General features: G+C 43.7%; 1 protein-coding gene across 3 annotated transcripts in view; it reads left to right on the top strand.

Moving 5' to 3' along the window:
- Positions 1-558: 558 nt before the first annotated feature.
- OLFML2B (olfactomedin like 2B) overlaps positions 559-16678 on the top strand; it is a 753194-nt gene continuing 737074 nt past the window's right edge. Inside the window, exon 1 of one of the 3 annotated variants that reach the window (XM_073644077.1) lies at positions 559-1167. In XM_073644077.1, coding sequence (XP_073500178.1) covers positions 988-1167 — 180 coding nt within the window. In that variant the 5' untranslated portion in view covers positions 559-987. The remainder of the gene's footprint in view (positions 1168-16678) is intronic. The other 2 variants (XM_073644076.1, XM_073644075.1) reach the window with 2 other exon arrangements.

Raw genomic sequence — 16678 nt, 5'->3', positions numbered from 1 at the left:
TTGGGCTGTAAGCATTAAACGTTGTTGAATATATATATAGGACTATTAAATTTCCTACATTTGTGTTTTCAGTTTTACATTCTTGTTAAAAAATGAAAACATCATGAATTAAGTTGAGAGTAGGTTAGAAATCACCTGCTTTACTCAGCTCATTAGCAAACTTTTCAACTGGGGAGGTACTGTATGTGAATGATATAAGTTACTGAATTATTAATTTATGCATTAAATACAATATATATATATATATATATATATATATATATATATATGTATATATACACATGTTACATGTAACATTTGCTGCAGGCTTTTAGATTTTAATGTCTTATGTAAATAGTGAGCTCCTAAGGCAAGGAAGTGCTGTGTCTGCAGTTTGTCATCAGTGGCGGTGATGTTTGTGTTGGCATGGTTGACCGTTAGACATTTACTACAGGGAAAAACACACCTGATTTTTAAATAGTTCCTCGCCCTGAATATATTGCTCTGTTATAAATTGCTGTATCAGATTCTCAACTGGAAAAGTAGTTAGCTATGATTCCTTAAAAGTGAAGTAGACACTGGAGACTCCTCCCCGACCTCTCTTCCTTTCTAGGGTGACCAGACTAGTGAACTGCAGCAGCCAATTCTCCCAGCTGTTTAGAGCTCAAAGCAAGCAGATCTTATCCTCAGTTCTTCAGCACCTTTAGCCTTTTCTTGTGTTGTAACTTGAGAAGATTCTGTGTGGAGCTAAAGAAAGAAGCCCTGCTTCTCTTGTCTGGCTGCCCCTTCAATCCCTTTGCAGTTTCGGAAAAGGCAGACAGCTCAACAAGTTGGCAGCACTTTTTTAAACATGAAGAAGACAACCTGCATTTGAATCAGACTCTTACGTTTTACAAGTGATATGTATATGGCCCTTTCTGCCGTTATTCTGTGATTATCACCAGGTGATTATCTTCTAGAGTAGAAAATTTTGGAGCTGTATGGTCACATCAACTTCTTGCTATTCTTATGGATCTACACAGGATAATTCTTGTGTGTTTCATTAATTTCTGTATGGGTTCTATTGCCCTTGGAGGAAAAAGTGAGAATCCTAATCCTTCTCCAGTTCAGCCAGCAAAATCAAATTTAAGCTCAGAAGACAAAATACTGGAAAATGAGTCTGAGAACCAAGAGAACATTTTGTCTCAGGTAACACAACTTTTGCATGTCTACTCAGTTTGATATATTGTGGTGTGCAGAAATCATAAGTATCATGAAAATTCACGTGGAATATCATTTACAGTGGCTATTAATGCATTAGTCAGTTGAATGCACATTTAAGATGATATCTTTTTTATTAAATTGTATTAGATTGGGCATATTAGGTTGAATATATAAATGTCATTAATACATTTCATATTGTTAAATAAATGGATTAATATATAAATATATAGTTGAAGTCCTGTTATTTAATGGATTCTAAGAAGAGATAATGCATAAAAACCATAGCTCTGAATCCCATTGAGAACATTAAAGGGGTATTCCCATCTTGAAGCTCCTATCCCAATATGTAGTAGGTGTAATAATAATAATATTAGCAAATTGCTCCAATTAGAAATGTAGTATAGTATTTTTGATTCGCTATGTCTCTTTCCTCATGTGCAGGCATTGCAGGACTTTAGGTATCCATGGTTACGTCCACTGATAAAGTGACAGTTAGCTAGCTAGCTGCTAGTGGTCGTAACCATGGATACCTAAGGTCCTGTATTGCCTGCACATGAGGTAAGTGGCATAGCGAATCAAAAATACTATACTACATTTCTAATTGATACAACAACACTCTGTTGAGTCCAGAAATATCGACCCAACAAATCATGAAGAGACTCTAATACTATAAAAATATCACTTTGGGGGTGCACCTAGGGGTGCACGTGCGGACAGATCCTGCTGCAGCAGTAAGTTTGACTTCATTGACCCTGGGTTTACTTTGTTACATGTTCCCATATGTTCCTGTATCTGTTTCCTATGTGAGATACCTTTTTTTGAGACAGTTTTTACATACATATTTGTTGCTATGAGTCTCCTTTACTTTGGGTTGAAGTTCTATATAATATTAAAAAGAAACCTCTCTTAAAGAGATATATGCCAGTATTGTAGTGGAGACATATGGCAGCAATATATATTCCCTATTGAAGTTTGTCTTGTTCTAGTCTCAATTGTCAGTTCTTTTCATGATTGGGACATATGGAGATACTATAGAGGTATTTATGGAGTTAACTTTTGAATAATAGCATTTCTCTATATCAGGCCTAAACACTTTGCTTAGAATGGTAATTTTTGTATAGACTAGCCCCACAGAGGATGAAAACACAATTTTTGTAGCTTTGGACTATTTTCTTTGGGCAAAGGAGCTACAAGGTCTCTTATATATTATCAAATGTTACTATGTGCTGCTATAAATAAAACCTTATTTTCTTGTATATGGATCTGCCGTTTTTGACGGTTTTTAGATTCCCTGTCTGTTTATTATGTGTATATTTTTAAAAATTCTTCTCAATAAAGTGATATTTTTATAGTATTAGAGTCTCTTCATGATTTGTTGGGTCGATATTCCTGGACTCAACAGAGTGTTGTTGTATGAATTGCTCTTTGAAGAGTATATAGTTATTTGGATATTGGTGATTACATTTCTAATTGGAGGTATTTGCTAATATTATTATTATTACACCTACTACATATTGAGATAGGATCTTCGAGATGGGAATACCCCTTTAAATCTAATTTGTCACCAGATTTCAAATACAAAAAAATTAGTAAATAGATCTGTTACCCCTGATGATCTTAATGTACTTAATTTAAAAATCCATGTCAGAATGGTTGTATAAAACTGATATTAAAGAGGTTGGACAACTCGTTTTGATAACACCCCGTCTGCTGACTAAAAAAAAAAACATACTGTATATACCCCTTGGACATACGCCGTTCCTCCGCTTAAAGTGATGCATCCCCTGGTGACATCATGCCATTGTCTATATCACGAGAGCTCTTCAGCTTGTGTTTTATTCTTATTTTATTCAGGACACTGAGGGCATTCAAAAATGGTTGTCCACAAATGGACAAACCCTTTAAGATGAGCATTCTATGAGTGACGCTGGACTTAGTGAAGCATGGCGTTTCAGAGCAATTATTCCCTCCTCATCAGGTTTACGAGATCTTTTAAATAATGCATGCATATGGTGAAATCAAGTGGCAGAACCATTTTAAAAGGGAGTCTGTCACCCCCAATATGCAAATTCAGCTACTTAAACATTTATATAGTGGACTTAGCTCTATTATTACTTATGCCAGTAATGTACAGTACAGACCAAAAGTTTGGACACACCTTCTCATTTAAAGATTTTTCTGTATTGTCATAATTATGAAAATTGTACATTCACACTGAAGGCATCAAAACTATGAATTAACACATGTGGAATTATATAGTTAACAAAAAAGTGTGAAGCAACTGAAAATATGTCTCATATTCTAGGTTCTTCAAAGTAGCCACCTTCTGCTTTGATGACTGCTTTGCACACTCTTGGCATTCTCTTGATGAGCTTCAAGAGGTTGTCACCAGAAATGGTCTTCCAACAATCTTGAAGGAGTTCCCAGAGATGCTTAGCACTTGTTGGCCCTTTTGCCTTCACTCTGCAGTCCAGCTCACCCCAAACCACTTCGATTGGGTTCAGGTCTGGTGACTGTGGAGGCCAGGTCATCTGGCGTAGAACCCCATCACTCTCCTTCGTGGTCAAATAGCCCTTACACAGCCTGGAGGTGTGTTTGGGGTCATTGTCCTATTGAAAAATAAATGATGGTCCAACTAAACGCAAACCGGATGGAATAGCATGCCGCTGCAAGGTGCTGTGGTAGCCATGCTGGTTCAGTATGCCTTCCATTTTGAATAAATCCCCAACAGTGTCACCAGCAAAGCACCCCCACACCATCACACCTCCTCCTCCATGCTTCACGGTGGGAACCAGGCATGTAGAGTCCATCCGTTCAACTTTTCTGTGTCGCACAAAGACACGGTGGTTGGAACCAAAGATCTCAAATTTGGACTCATCAGACCAAAGCACAGATTTCCACTGGTCTAATGTCCATTCCTTGTCTTCTTTAGCCCAAACAAGTCTCTTCTGCTTGTGGCCTGTCCTTAGCAGTGGTTTCCTAGCAGCTGTTTTACCATGAAGGCCTGCTGCACAAAGTCTCCTCTTAACAGTTGTTGAAGAGATGTGTCTGCTGCTAGAACTCTGTGTGGCATTGACCTCGTCTCTAATATGAGCTGATGTTAACCTGTGATTTCTAAGGCTGATGACTCGGATAAACTTATCCTCAGAAGCAGAGGTGACTCTTGGTCTTCCTTTCCTGGGGCGGTCCTCATGTGAGCCAGTTTCTTTGTAGCGCTTGAGGGTTTTTGCAACTGCACTTGGGGACACTTTCAAAGTTTTCCCAATTTTTCGGACTGACTGACCTTCATTTCTTAAAGTGATGATGGCCACTCGTTTTTCTTTACTTAGCTGCTTTTTTCTTGCCATAATACAAACTCTAACAGTCTATTCAGTAGGACTATCAGCTGTGTATCCACCAGACTTCTGCACAACACAACTGATGGTCCCAACCCCATTTATAAGGCAAGAAATCCCACTTATTAAACCTGACAGGGCACACCTGTGAAGTGAAAACCATTTCCGGTGACTACCTCTTGAAGCTCATCAAGAGAATGCCAAGAGTGTGCAAAGTAGTCATCAAAGCAAAAGTTGACTACTTTGAAGAACCTAGAATATAAGACATATTTTCAGTTGTTTCACACTTTTGTTAAGTATATAATTCCACATGTGTTAATTCATAGTTTTGATGCCTTCAGTGTGAATGTACAATTTTCATAGTCATGAAAATACAGAAAAATCTTTAAAATGAGAACGTGTGTCCAAACTTTTGGTCTGTACTGTATATGTATATATATTTTTTTTCATAAAAGAAGAAATTGAATTGGAAAATGAGTCAATGTTAATTCCAAGGTATAATTGTCTTACCTTTCTTACCTACATAGACACGTACTGCCAAAATAATGTCAACAAGCTGTGGTACTTTCTGTGTAATATCTGCAGATGCCCTGATTTCATTTTAAATCTTGGTAAATCTTTCAATTTAATTTAAAACATTCTGCAAAATAAGTAGCAGAAGACTGTTCTTTGAGATTTACTTCATTTTTCCGTTAATCTCCTCAACCAGTAAATCAGTAAATCTCCCTGAGGCGGCATCCCCACAAAGATGTGTCAATTGAATGTATATGTAATTATTAAAGACTCATTGTCTCCACCTGATGGTAAACTTCACCTCTCTGCCCCTGCAAAAATATGATCTTCCCTAATTTAGGAGCTTTATGTCTGTGGGAATCCCAGCACTGTAGTATTATCCATTGATTTTATGTTATACTCTGGCCATCAGCTCCTTAACCACTGCATTCCTTAGCTCAGTAGTAATGGTAATACTCCCTGGATTCTATTTGCTGCCACTACCTCAGATTATTCAAAAATGAAAAAGCGACGTGTCAAGTCAAGAACAATGAATAAAAAATATATACTTTATTGTTATTGTTATAATAAAAGCAACACATACATGGAATATCAAATGGCAAAAAAATGATCAGTGATGAAACCATAACAGGCACCACAGAGTGACATACACTCATCAGGGAGTAACATATACTAGGGAAGCAATCAATTGGAAAAGGTGATTTTATGGATATGCTGTCATAAATTTTAAATAGCTCATCAAAATAGAAGCATCCTATCAGGTATAAATCAATAATAAGGTGCAATGTGCAAGTATATATTGTAAGGTGGCTAATGGTCGCTTAGTCAATGGGAGGTATGTATCACAGAGATGGCATGCACTAGGAGGTCTAATTGGTGCACCTGAGAGACAGGTTATGGGTTGATAGGAGAGATGGGCGGGTCCAGCAACCCACATACCTCACATCTGGGTGTGGTTAACAGCCTATAAAATTGAGGCTGTTGTTTGGCACATGGTCCATGTGTCTGGAGGTAGAAGACCTGTTGTGTGTGGTTGTCTCCAGACTGGGCCGTGTACTGGATGCCTGCCAGTCTGTGTGACCACAGTGCGAGTTTTTGCTAAACGGACTGTTTTCTTTGTTTTTGCCTTCACTAAAGGCTGCTTATTTGCACTTTTGCTTTTGCACTGTTTATGAAACCATTAAACCGCTATGAACACTTAAAGGAACATGCCTCCTGTTTTCCTCTCATCGCACCCAAGTGAGTACAATCTCTACAATTGGTGTTAGACGTGCGGGCAGCGTTCCCAGCGGACACGTGTGACTGCTATAAGAAGGACTGCATATCCTGGGCGAAGTCTGCCATAAGCCAGCAAATCCCATAAGTGGGATTTCTTGCCTTATAAATGGGGTTGGGACCATCAGTTGTGTTGTGCAGAAGTCTGAAGGATACACACCTGATAGTCCCACTGAGTAGACTGTTAGCTGTTTTTTTCTTGCCATAATACAAATTCTAAGTAAAGAAAAACGAGTGGCCATCATTACTTTAAGAGATGAAGGTCAGTCAGTCCGAAAAATTGGGAAAACTTTGAAAGTGTCCCCAAGTGCAGTTGCAAAAACCATCAAGTGCTACAAAGAAACTGGCTCACATGAGGACCGCCCCAGGAAAGGAAGACCAAGAGTCACCTCTGCTTCTGAGGATACGTTTATCCGAGTCACCAGCCTCAGAAATCGCTGGTTAACAGCAGCTCAGATTAGAGACCAGGTCAATGCCACACAGAGTTCTAGCAGCAGACACATCTCTTCAACAACTGTTAAGAGGAGACTTTGTGCAGCAGGCCTTCATGGTAAAATAGCTGCAAGGAAACCACTACTAAGGACAGGCAACAAGCAGAAGAGACTTGTTTGGGCTAAAGAACACAAGGAATGGACATTAGAGAAGTGGAAGTCTGTGCTTTGGTCTGATGAGTCCAAATTTGAGATCTTTTGTTCCAACCACCGTGTCTTTGTGAGACGCAGAAAAGGTGAACAGATGGACTCTACATGCCTGGTTCCCACCATGGAGCATGGAGGAGGAGGAGGTGTGATGGTGTGGGGGTGCTTTGCTGGTGACACTGTTGGGGATTTATTCAAAATCAAAGGCATACTGAACCAGCATGACTACCAAAGCATCTTGCAGCGGCATGCTATTCCATCCGGTTTGCGTTTAGTTGGACCATCATTTATTTTTCAACAGGACAATGATCCCAAACACACCTCCAGGCGGTGTTTAATGGCTATCTGACCCAGAAGGAGAGTGATGGTGTGCTACACCAGATGACCTGGCCTCCACAGTCACCAGACCTGAACCCAATCGAGATGGTTTGGGGTGAGCTGGACCGCAGAGTGAAGGCAAAAGGGCCAACAAGTGCTAAGCATCTCTGGGAACTCCTTCAAGATTGTTGGAAGACCATTTCCGGTGACTACCACTTGAAGCTCATCAAGAGAATGCCAAGAGTGTGCAAAGCAGTCATTAAAGCAAAAGGTGGCTACTTTGAAGAACCTAGAATATAAGACATATTTTCAGTTGTTTCACACTTTTTTGTTAAGTATATAATTCCACATGTGTTAATTCATAGTTTTGATGCCTTCAGTGTGAATGTACAATTTTCATAGTCATGAAAATACAGAAAAATCTTTAAATGAGAAGGTGTGTCCAAACTTTTGGTCTGTACTGTATGACTCGCCCCCTGGGCCGTGGGGCACCCGGAATTGGGCTTCTGTGCAATGCTGGGGGTAGTAGTGGCAACCCGATCCCGTGGCTCAGGGTGGTCAGACCAAATGCTATGACAGTCTATTTATCAGTGTTTTGGAATGTCCGACTACGCCACCCGTGGATTGCGGTCAGGGACGACCGCCGCTGCAAGGCAGACCGCTGAGGCTGGTGTTGGTGTGCAGCACAGGGATAGGATAACCCCCCACCACGGGAAGAGTGTAGACTCAGGGCAATGTAGGAGGATGCTGGGGGTGATGGTGCAGGCGCAGCATAAATCACACAGAGTCCAATGGTGCAGTTCAGGCCTTTTACTCACAGTTGATATCCAAGACACTTCTGTCAGCAATGACTGCCCAAGCTGTGCTGCGTCCACCAGGCGAGGGGCTCGGTCAACCCCCAGGCAGTTCAGGAGTATGGCACAGGACCCCCTTCTATCCTTTCTCTGGCCTCTCGTGCCCCACCAGTAACCACGCTTCTGTCCAGCTGCCTCGGGCCTTCTCTGGTAAAACTTGGCGCCAGTTTCCCTGACCCTATGTGGTGCCTTCCTAGCGGGTGTAGCAAGGGGTCGCACCAATAAATGATCACGACCTCCGATTCTTGGCTGAGGGATGATTTACCTCCACCAACTTGGGAATCCGGTACCCTTCCATGGCCTGACCCTTCACCCGATATAACGCGGGTTTGCAACGGTTGCTGTCCATTCTGCTCTCTTAGGGTCCCTTCTGTCTTCTTGTTTCTGGAGCCTTTCTACTCCTCAATCTCTTCTCCTTCCTTCCTTCTCCTTCTTCTCTTCTCTCTGGCCCCGGCCTTTTCTCTAGGCCTGCCTCATGGAGCTGAGCTCAGGCCTAGCCGCAGCTCCCTGTCAGCTCTCACTGGCTCGACTTTCTCCCAACTAACCACTGATCTAAGATGGTGCCCACCTTTTATCTACCTCTCTGTGTCTGAGCTCAGGTGACCTGCACCCAATGAGCTCCTTCCTATGCTCCAGAAACCGTCCCCTACTGCTCCTACATCACTGGGTTCTCTCCCCCCTCCCCACTCCAGCCAGGGACATGGTCAGTTGTGCCTGCATAAATGGGAGCACCGTCGAGCTGTCCGAGGACATAGTCAGTCGTGCCTGCATAAATGGGAGCACCGTCGAGCTGTCCCCCGGAAATGGGGTGAGTGTGTGTATGCAGCTAACTGAGCCCTGGTTCACACTCCATCCTTACCTGGGAGTGGAATATCACACCTCTGGTTGAGGTGCAATACCCCTGTAGCAACCGAACCCTCGGGGCGCTACATTCCCCCCTGGTAAACCACAGCACGTCCTCGGGCTGGAACAGAGCAAAAGACAATTCAAAAACATGCAAGTTTTTAGAATGCATTCATATATAAGATTATAAACCATTATAACTCATCCCTTTATGGGAGGCAATTCTTCTCTTTTGACGTTACTAGCACATTTTCTCTTTCAGCAGTTATTTTAAGACTTTCTTCACATATATAAAACAGTATAAAACTCTTTTCGATTTTATAATCACATCTATCACATATAAAACATTTTTCTTGTAAACATTTTTCATGTAAAACTTTGGTTAACTGGTCACAGTGCGCTTTGCAACCAGGTGTCCATCTTTCTTCAAAATGCAAACTTATAAACACAAATATGAGGGACTCATTCGTAAACCCTCAACGTAGGCCCTGGGGTGGCTGCAGGGCATAGCTGATCCAGCTGCTGGACCTCGTCTTCAGCCACCTTTAACGGGTTTTCATTCTGAGGTCAGTTGTTGTTGTGGCTTCTTATAAAACCAGTAGGGGGCACTTTAATAAGTGCATTGTGTACAAGATTGACCGCTCCCTGTCCTCGGCCGGATAGTTCATAAAGTTGGCTGCTCCCAGTCCTCAGCCGGTTTTAATTGACTCGATACCGGGTAACTCTCTGCAACAGTTCCTTCACCCTGACGGGCAACTATGTACATTGGTACGCTGCCGCTCCTCAGTAGCGGTGTCCTCCTGACGCACCTTCTTCCTCCTCATCATATTCTCCAGACCCGTCCGGGTCATCTGGGTAACAATACTCCTGGTACTGTTCCTCCTCCACCGTTTGGACATTGAGGGCATACCACCCTTTTAGGCCTTGTGGCGGGGCCTGGAGAGGGCCGCTGTTGATGACGCCCGGGATCGGCGGCTCCACCGCTCCTGCATCACGCGTCTTCTCCTGGCGCTGGTCGGGACCCGCGATGGCTGGGGCACTGCCGATGCTGGGCAGCTTAGTCTGCTGCCGGTCCACCATCTTACCCTGCATTCCTGATGTCTTCCTCCCCCCTGGTTAACCGTGGCCTACCTTCCGGTGATTCTCTTCTGTAGGCCGCGGCTCCGCTCGTGATGCTCTGGGCGAAGACCTTGCGTTGCACGGTGATGACGTCGGCGTCCGCTGGATTTCCTTCCAGGACCTTGCGTAGCGTCTCAGCGTAGGGCGGGACTTCAGGTCTCGCGGGTTTTGACGTCCACGCCCCTCTTCTTCCCGCGCGGCATCCCGAAGATGGCGCCCGATGGAGGGAAACGGCCCCGATTGGTGGAAAATGGCCCCGAATGGCGGGAAACTTCACTCAGGTAAGTACAAAGTCTTTTTCAGGCACACAATAACCGTTTGTGGCGGGTTGGTCACAATTCTGCCGACTACGCCAAAAGCTGACTTGCCCCCTGGGCCGTGGGGCACCCGGAACCGGGCTTCTGTGCGATGCTGGGGGTAGTAGTGGCAACCCGATCCCGTGGCTCCGGGTGGTCAGACCAAATGCTGTGGCAGTCTATTTATCAGTGTTTTGGAATGTCCGACTACGCCACCCGTGGATTGCGGTCAGGGATGACCGCCGCTGCAAGGCAGACTGCTGAGGCTGGTGTTGGTGTGCAGCACAGGGACAGGATAAACCCCCATGGGAAGAGTGTAGCCTCAGGGCAATGTAGGAGGATGCTGGGGGTGATGGTGCAGGCGCAGCATAAATCACACAGAGTCCAATGGTGCAGTTCAGGCCTTTTACTCACAGTTGATATCCAAGTCACTTCTGTCAGCAATGACTGCCCAAGCCGTGCTGCGTCCACCAGGTGAGGGGCTCGGTCAACCCCCAGGCAGTTTAGGAGTATGGCACAGGACCCCCTTCTATCCTTTCTCTGGCCTCTCGTGCCCCACCAGTGACCACACTTCTGTCCAGCTGCCTCGGGCCTTCTCTGGTTAAACTTGGCTCCAGTTTCCCTGACCCTATGTGGTACCTTCCTAGTGGGTGTAGCAAGGGGTCGCACCAATAAAAGATCACGACCTCCTGTTCTTGGTTGAGGGATGATTTACCTCCATCAACTTGGGAATCCGGTACTCTTCCACGGCCTGACCCTTCACCCGATATAACGCGGGTTTGCAATGGTTGCTGTCCGTTTTGCTCTCTTAGGGTCCCTTCTGCCTTCTTGTTTCTGGAGCCTTTCTACTCCTCAATCTCTTCTCCTTCCTTCCTTCTCCTTCTTCTCTTCTCTCTGGCCCCGGCCTTTTCTCTAGGCCTGCCTCATGGAGCTGAGCTCAGGCCGAGCCGCAGCTCCCTGTCAGCTCTCACTGGCTGGACTCTCTCCCAACTAACCACTGATCTAAGATGATGCCCACCTTTTATCTACCTCTCTGTGTCTGAGCTCAGGTGACCTGCACCCAATGAGCTCCTTCCTATGCTCCAGAAACCGTCCCCTACTGCTCCTACATCACTGGGTTCTCTCCACCCTCCCCACTCCAGCCAGGGACATGGTCAGTTGTGCCTGCATAAATGGGAGCACCGTCGAGCTGTCCCCCGGAAATGGGGTGAGTGTGTGTATGCAGCTAACTGAGCCCTGGTCCACACTCCATCCTTACCTGGGAGTGGAATATCACACCTCTGGTTGAGGTGCAATACCCCTGTAGCAACCGAACCCTCGGGGCGCTACATATATATATACATATATATACTGTATATATATATCTGATCATATATTTTCATATGCAAATTGCCTCTTCAGAGAGAAAGAACACTTGAACTCTATAGCGCCACCTATTGGAAGCAGCAATCCTACGAGTCACAATCAACCCTTTAACGAGTCTTGCAACATGACTTAGGATAATAGCCAAATCAGAAACTCAATTTGCAGACACAGTGTTTTGGGCTATTGGGCCTCATCATTGCAAAGTGCTATGGCTAGGTGAGAGGCTCTGGACTGAGGTCTAAGGGGTAACGTTTCTCCTTGCGGAAAGTGACATAGCGGCTCTGGTATGCCACGGTAAGGAGGCTTATTTGGCGTGCAATACTCCTCTGGGAAATTTAATATGCAAATTGCCTCTTCAGAGAGAAAGAAGCAAATAAGCCTCCTTACCTTGGCGTGCCAGAGCCACTATCTAACTCTCCACAATGAGAAACTTTACCCCTTAGACCTCAATCTAGAGCCTCTCGCGTAGCCAAATCAGTTTCTTATATTTTGCACTGATGAAGACCAATAGCCCGAAACACGATGTCTGCAAATTGAAATTCGGATTTGGCTATTATTATAAGTCATATTGCAAGACTCGTTAAAGGGTTGATTGTGACTTGTAGGATTGCTGCTTTTAACAGGTGGCGCTATAGAGTTCAAGTCCTCATTCTCTCTGAAGAGCCAATTTGCATATTAAACTTCCCAGAGGAGCATTGCACACCGAATAAGCCTCCTTACCTTGCCATGCCAGAGCCAGTATGTCACTCTCTACAAGGAGATATGTTACCCCTTACACCATATATTTTCAAAAGTTTTTGTTTCCTGAAACATTTTCATGCCTGCAATAATTTGAAAAATTATGATCATTACCTTCATAATATATTCAGTAAGGATGAGCGAGTCAGGCAAAATTCGAATTCACCTGCTTGCATGGATTTACCTGGGAAATTCGATTTGTAAAAGTTATTATCTGTGAATGTAATGTCCCTTATCATGCCCTGAGTACAGTGTTCATTTTTGGACATGATTAGATATCAAAATCAAACATCAGAATGATGTCAGTTTGAGGCTAAATACCCTGTCTGAGAACTGATTTTGACAAGTGATTCTGACAAGTGATTCTGACAAGTGATTCTGACAAGTGATTTTGACAAGTGATTCTGACAAGTGATCTTGACAAGTGATTCTGACAAATGATCCTGACAAGTGATTTTGACCAGTGATTCTGACAAGTGATTCTGACAAATGATCCTGACAAGTGATCCTAACAAGTGATCTTGACAAGTGATTCTGACAAATGATCCTGACAAGTGATTTTGACCAGTGATTCTGACAAGCGATTTTGACAAGCGATTCTGACAAGCGATCCTGACAAGCGATCCTGACAAGCGATCCTGACAAGCGATCCTGACAAGCGATCTTGACAAGCGATTCTGACAAGTGATTCTGACAAATGATCCTGACAAGTGATTTTGACCAGTGATTCTGACAAGTGATTTTGACAAGCGATTCTGACAAGCAATCCTGACAAGCGATCCTGACAAGCGATCCTGACAAGTGATCCTGACAAATGACCCTGACAACTGATTTTGACAACTGATTTTGACAACTGTAATAATAATAAAAAAATATTCACTGTACGCTGATGGGACTTGAACCCAAAACTCTACATTGAGAAGCCAGTGCACTATCCACTGAGCTTTAAGTTGATGAAACCTAGGAGTTCTACATGGTTATACTGAGGGTGACTAAAAGTCATTGTGATTGTGATTGTGGGTTCAAGTCCCATCAGCGAACAGTGAATTTTTTTTTATTATTATTACAGTTGTCAAAGTCACTTGTCAGGATCACTTGTCAGGATCACTTGTCAGGATCAGTTCTCAGACAGGGTATTTAGCCTCAAACTGACATCATTCTGATGTTTGATTTTGATATCTGATCATGTCCTAAAATGGACACTGTACCTGGGGTCTCTCCACACCACATAGCATAATAAACTTAATATGTAAAAAAAAAATAAAAAAAATTCTTATACTCAATGCTCACTTCTATGCTACCCATTCAGTCCTCGTTGCATTTTCAGATCACCATCGGGCACACTGACATCAGCAGGCCTCTCAAGTGAGGCCAGTGCTTTCTGGTTTGATAAGCCTGGAAGGATTCTGCACATGCACCCGCAAAGGTCACGACACATACAGTGGAGAAAAAAGTATTTAGTCAGCCACCAATTGTGCAAGTTCTCCCACTTAAAAAGATGAGAGAGGCCTGTAATTGACATCATAGGTAGACCTCAACTTTGAGAGACAAAATGAGAAAGCAAATCCTGAAAATCACATTGTCTGATTTGGAAAGAATTTTTTTAAAAATTTTGGTGGAAAATAAGTATTTAGTCAATTACAAACAAGCAAGATTTCTGGCTCTCACAGACCTGTAACTTCTTCTTTAAGAGGCCACCACTCATTACCTGAAGTACTGGCACCTGCCTGAACTTGTTATCAGTATAGAAGACACCAGTCTGCAACCTCAAACCGTCACACTCCAAACTCCACTATGGTGAAGACCAAAGAGCTGTCGAAGGACACCAGAAAAAAAATTGTAGCCCTGCACCAGGCTTGGAAGACTGAATTTGCAATAGGCAAGCAGCTTGGTGTGAAGAAATCAACTATGGGATGTTACGGGTCCGGGTGGTGGAACCTCTGTACTGCGGTGCAAAGAGGGACCAGAGGGGCGTGACTAAGTACCTACTCAGCTTGACCAAGGTCGCACAGCGGCTCAGTCGACTCCGTGAACCAGGGAGTGACCGAGCAGGGGGACCAGGTGCCACTCTGGGACCGACCTTGTATGAGAGCAGCTGACTCCCACGTGTCAGATGGCAGGAACAGACTGGTACAGCGGATAAGCAGGCTTATTCGGCAGATAGCCAGACGGGTGCTCCGGGTAGGCAGGCTGGTGGGCACAATGGGTAACTGGCAGGTGCTTCCAGGTAAGCAGGCTGGCGGGCACGGCAGGTAACTGGCAGGTGCTTGCAGGTAAGCAGCCGGGCAGAGCCCATAGACAGACTGGTCGAGAATGTGATTTTTAGGATTTGTTTTCTCAGTTTGTTTCTCATAGTTGAGGTCTACCTATGATGTCAATTACAGGCCTCTCTCATCTTTTTAAGTGGGAGAACTTGCACAATTGGTGGCTGACTAAATACTTTTTTTCCCCACTGTATATTGACATCGTGATGTCTTAACGTGGGCCATGACCTTTGAGAGCGTATATGCAGAATCTTGCTAGGCCTATCAAATCCATAACTCCTCGACTAGTGGAAAGGCCCGGGAATTTCAGCACAGCCAATGAAAATCCAAAGATGCAATGAGGACTGGACAGATGAGGTGATGAGCGGAGGGGCCGGAGTAGTGAATGGAAAGTGTAAGGATTTTTTTTTACTTTTTAACATTTTGCTGGTCTTATGCAGCTCAGAAAAATGGTGAGCAGTGCTGTCATTTTGCTTAATCTGCATAGAAGAGAATTACAAAAAATTCACATTTTGGTGAGTTCACTTTTTTGTAAGATTCAAGTAGAATTCGATACCACTTGAATTCTGTAATATACAGGGTTAGCATTTGGCTCTCATGCTGCCCTGTGCACTTTATATAATCACCACCCACCCCCACTGGTAATTCATACTCAAGATACAGTGGGGAAAATAAGCATTTGATACCCTGACAATTTTGCAAGTTTTCCCACCTACAAACAATGGAGAGGTCTGTAATTATTATCGTAGGTACACTTCAACTGTTAGAGAGAATCTAAAAAAAAATCCACAAAATTACATTGTATGATTTTTACATAATTAATTTGCATTTTATTGCATGAAATAAGTATTTGATACAATAGAAAAACAGAACTTAATATTTGGTACAGAAACCTTTGTTTGCAATTACAGAGGTCAGACGGTTTCTGTAGTTCTTGTCCAAGTTTACACACACTGCAGCAGGGATTTTGGCCCACTACTCCATACAGATCTTCTCCAGATCTTTCAGGTTTCAGGGCTGTCGCTGGGTTACACTGAGTTTTAGCTCCCTCCAAAAATGTTCCATTGAGTTTAGGTCTGGAGACTGGCTAGGCCACTCCAGGACCTTGAAATGCTTCTTATAGATCATCTCCTTAGTAGCCTTGGCTGTGTGTTTCGGATCATTGTCATGCTGAAAGACCCAGCAATAATCCCATCTTCAATGCTTTTACAGAGGGAAGGAGGCTGTTGGCCAAAATCTTGCGATACATGACCTCATCCATCCTCCATTCTATATGGTGTATTTGTCTTGTCCCCTTTGCAGAAAAGCACCACCAAAGTATGATGTTTACCCCACCTTGATTCACGGTTGGGACGGTGTTCTTGTGTTGTGTTGTAATCATCCTTCTTCTTCCTCCAAACACGGCGAGTGGAGTTGATACCAAAAAGTTCTATTTTGATCTTATCTGACCATGTGACCTTCTCTCATGCCTCCTTTGGATCAACCAGATGGTCACTGGCGAACTTCAAACGGGCCTGGACATATGCTGCCATGAGCAGGAGGACCTTGCATGCCCTGCAGGATTTGTATCCATGACGGTGTAATGTGTTGCTAACGGTAATATTTGAGACTGTAATCACAGCTCTCTTCCGGCTATTGACCAGGTCCTCTCATGTAGTGCTGGGCTGGGCTCATTCCTGACCTTTCTCAGGATCATCCTTATCCCACAAGGCGAGACTTTGCATGGAGCCCCAGACCAAGGAAAATTGACAGTCATCTTGTGTTTCTTACATTTTCTAATAATTGTGCCAACAGTTGTTGCCTTCTCACCAAGCTGCTTGCCTATTGTCCTGTAGCCCATCCCAGCCTTGTGCAGGTCTACAATTTTGTCCGTGGTGTTTTTAGACAGCTTGGTCTTAGCCATGGTGAGAGGTTGCAGTGTGATTGATTGAGTGTTTG

Source organism: Phyllobates terribilis, unplaced genomic scaffold (genome assembly GCF_046119375.1).
Source record: "Phyllobates terribilis strain yellow unplaced genomic scaffold, ASM4611937v1 Scaffold_8__6_contigs__length_399053987, whole genome shotgun sequence".
NCBI lineage: Eukaryota > Metazoa > Chordata > Amphibia > Anura > Dendrobatidae > Phyllobates > Phyllobates terribilis.
The sequence above is the reverse complement of the archived record's forward strand: the minus strand, read 5'-3'. Positions and strand labels throughout refer to the sequence as shown.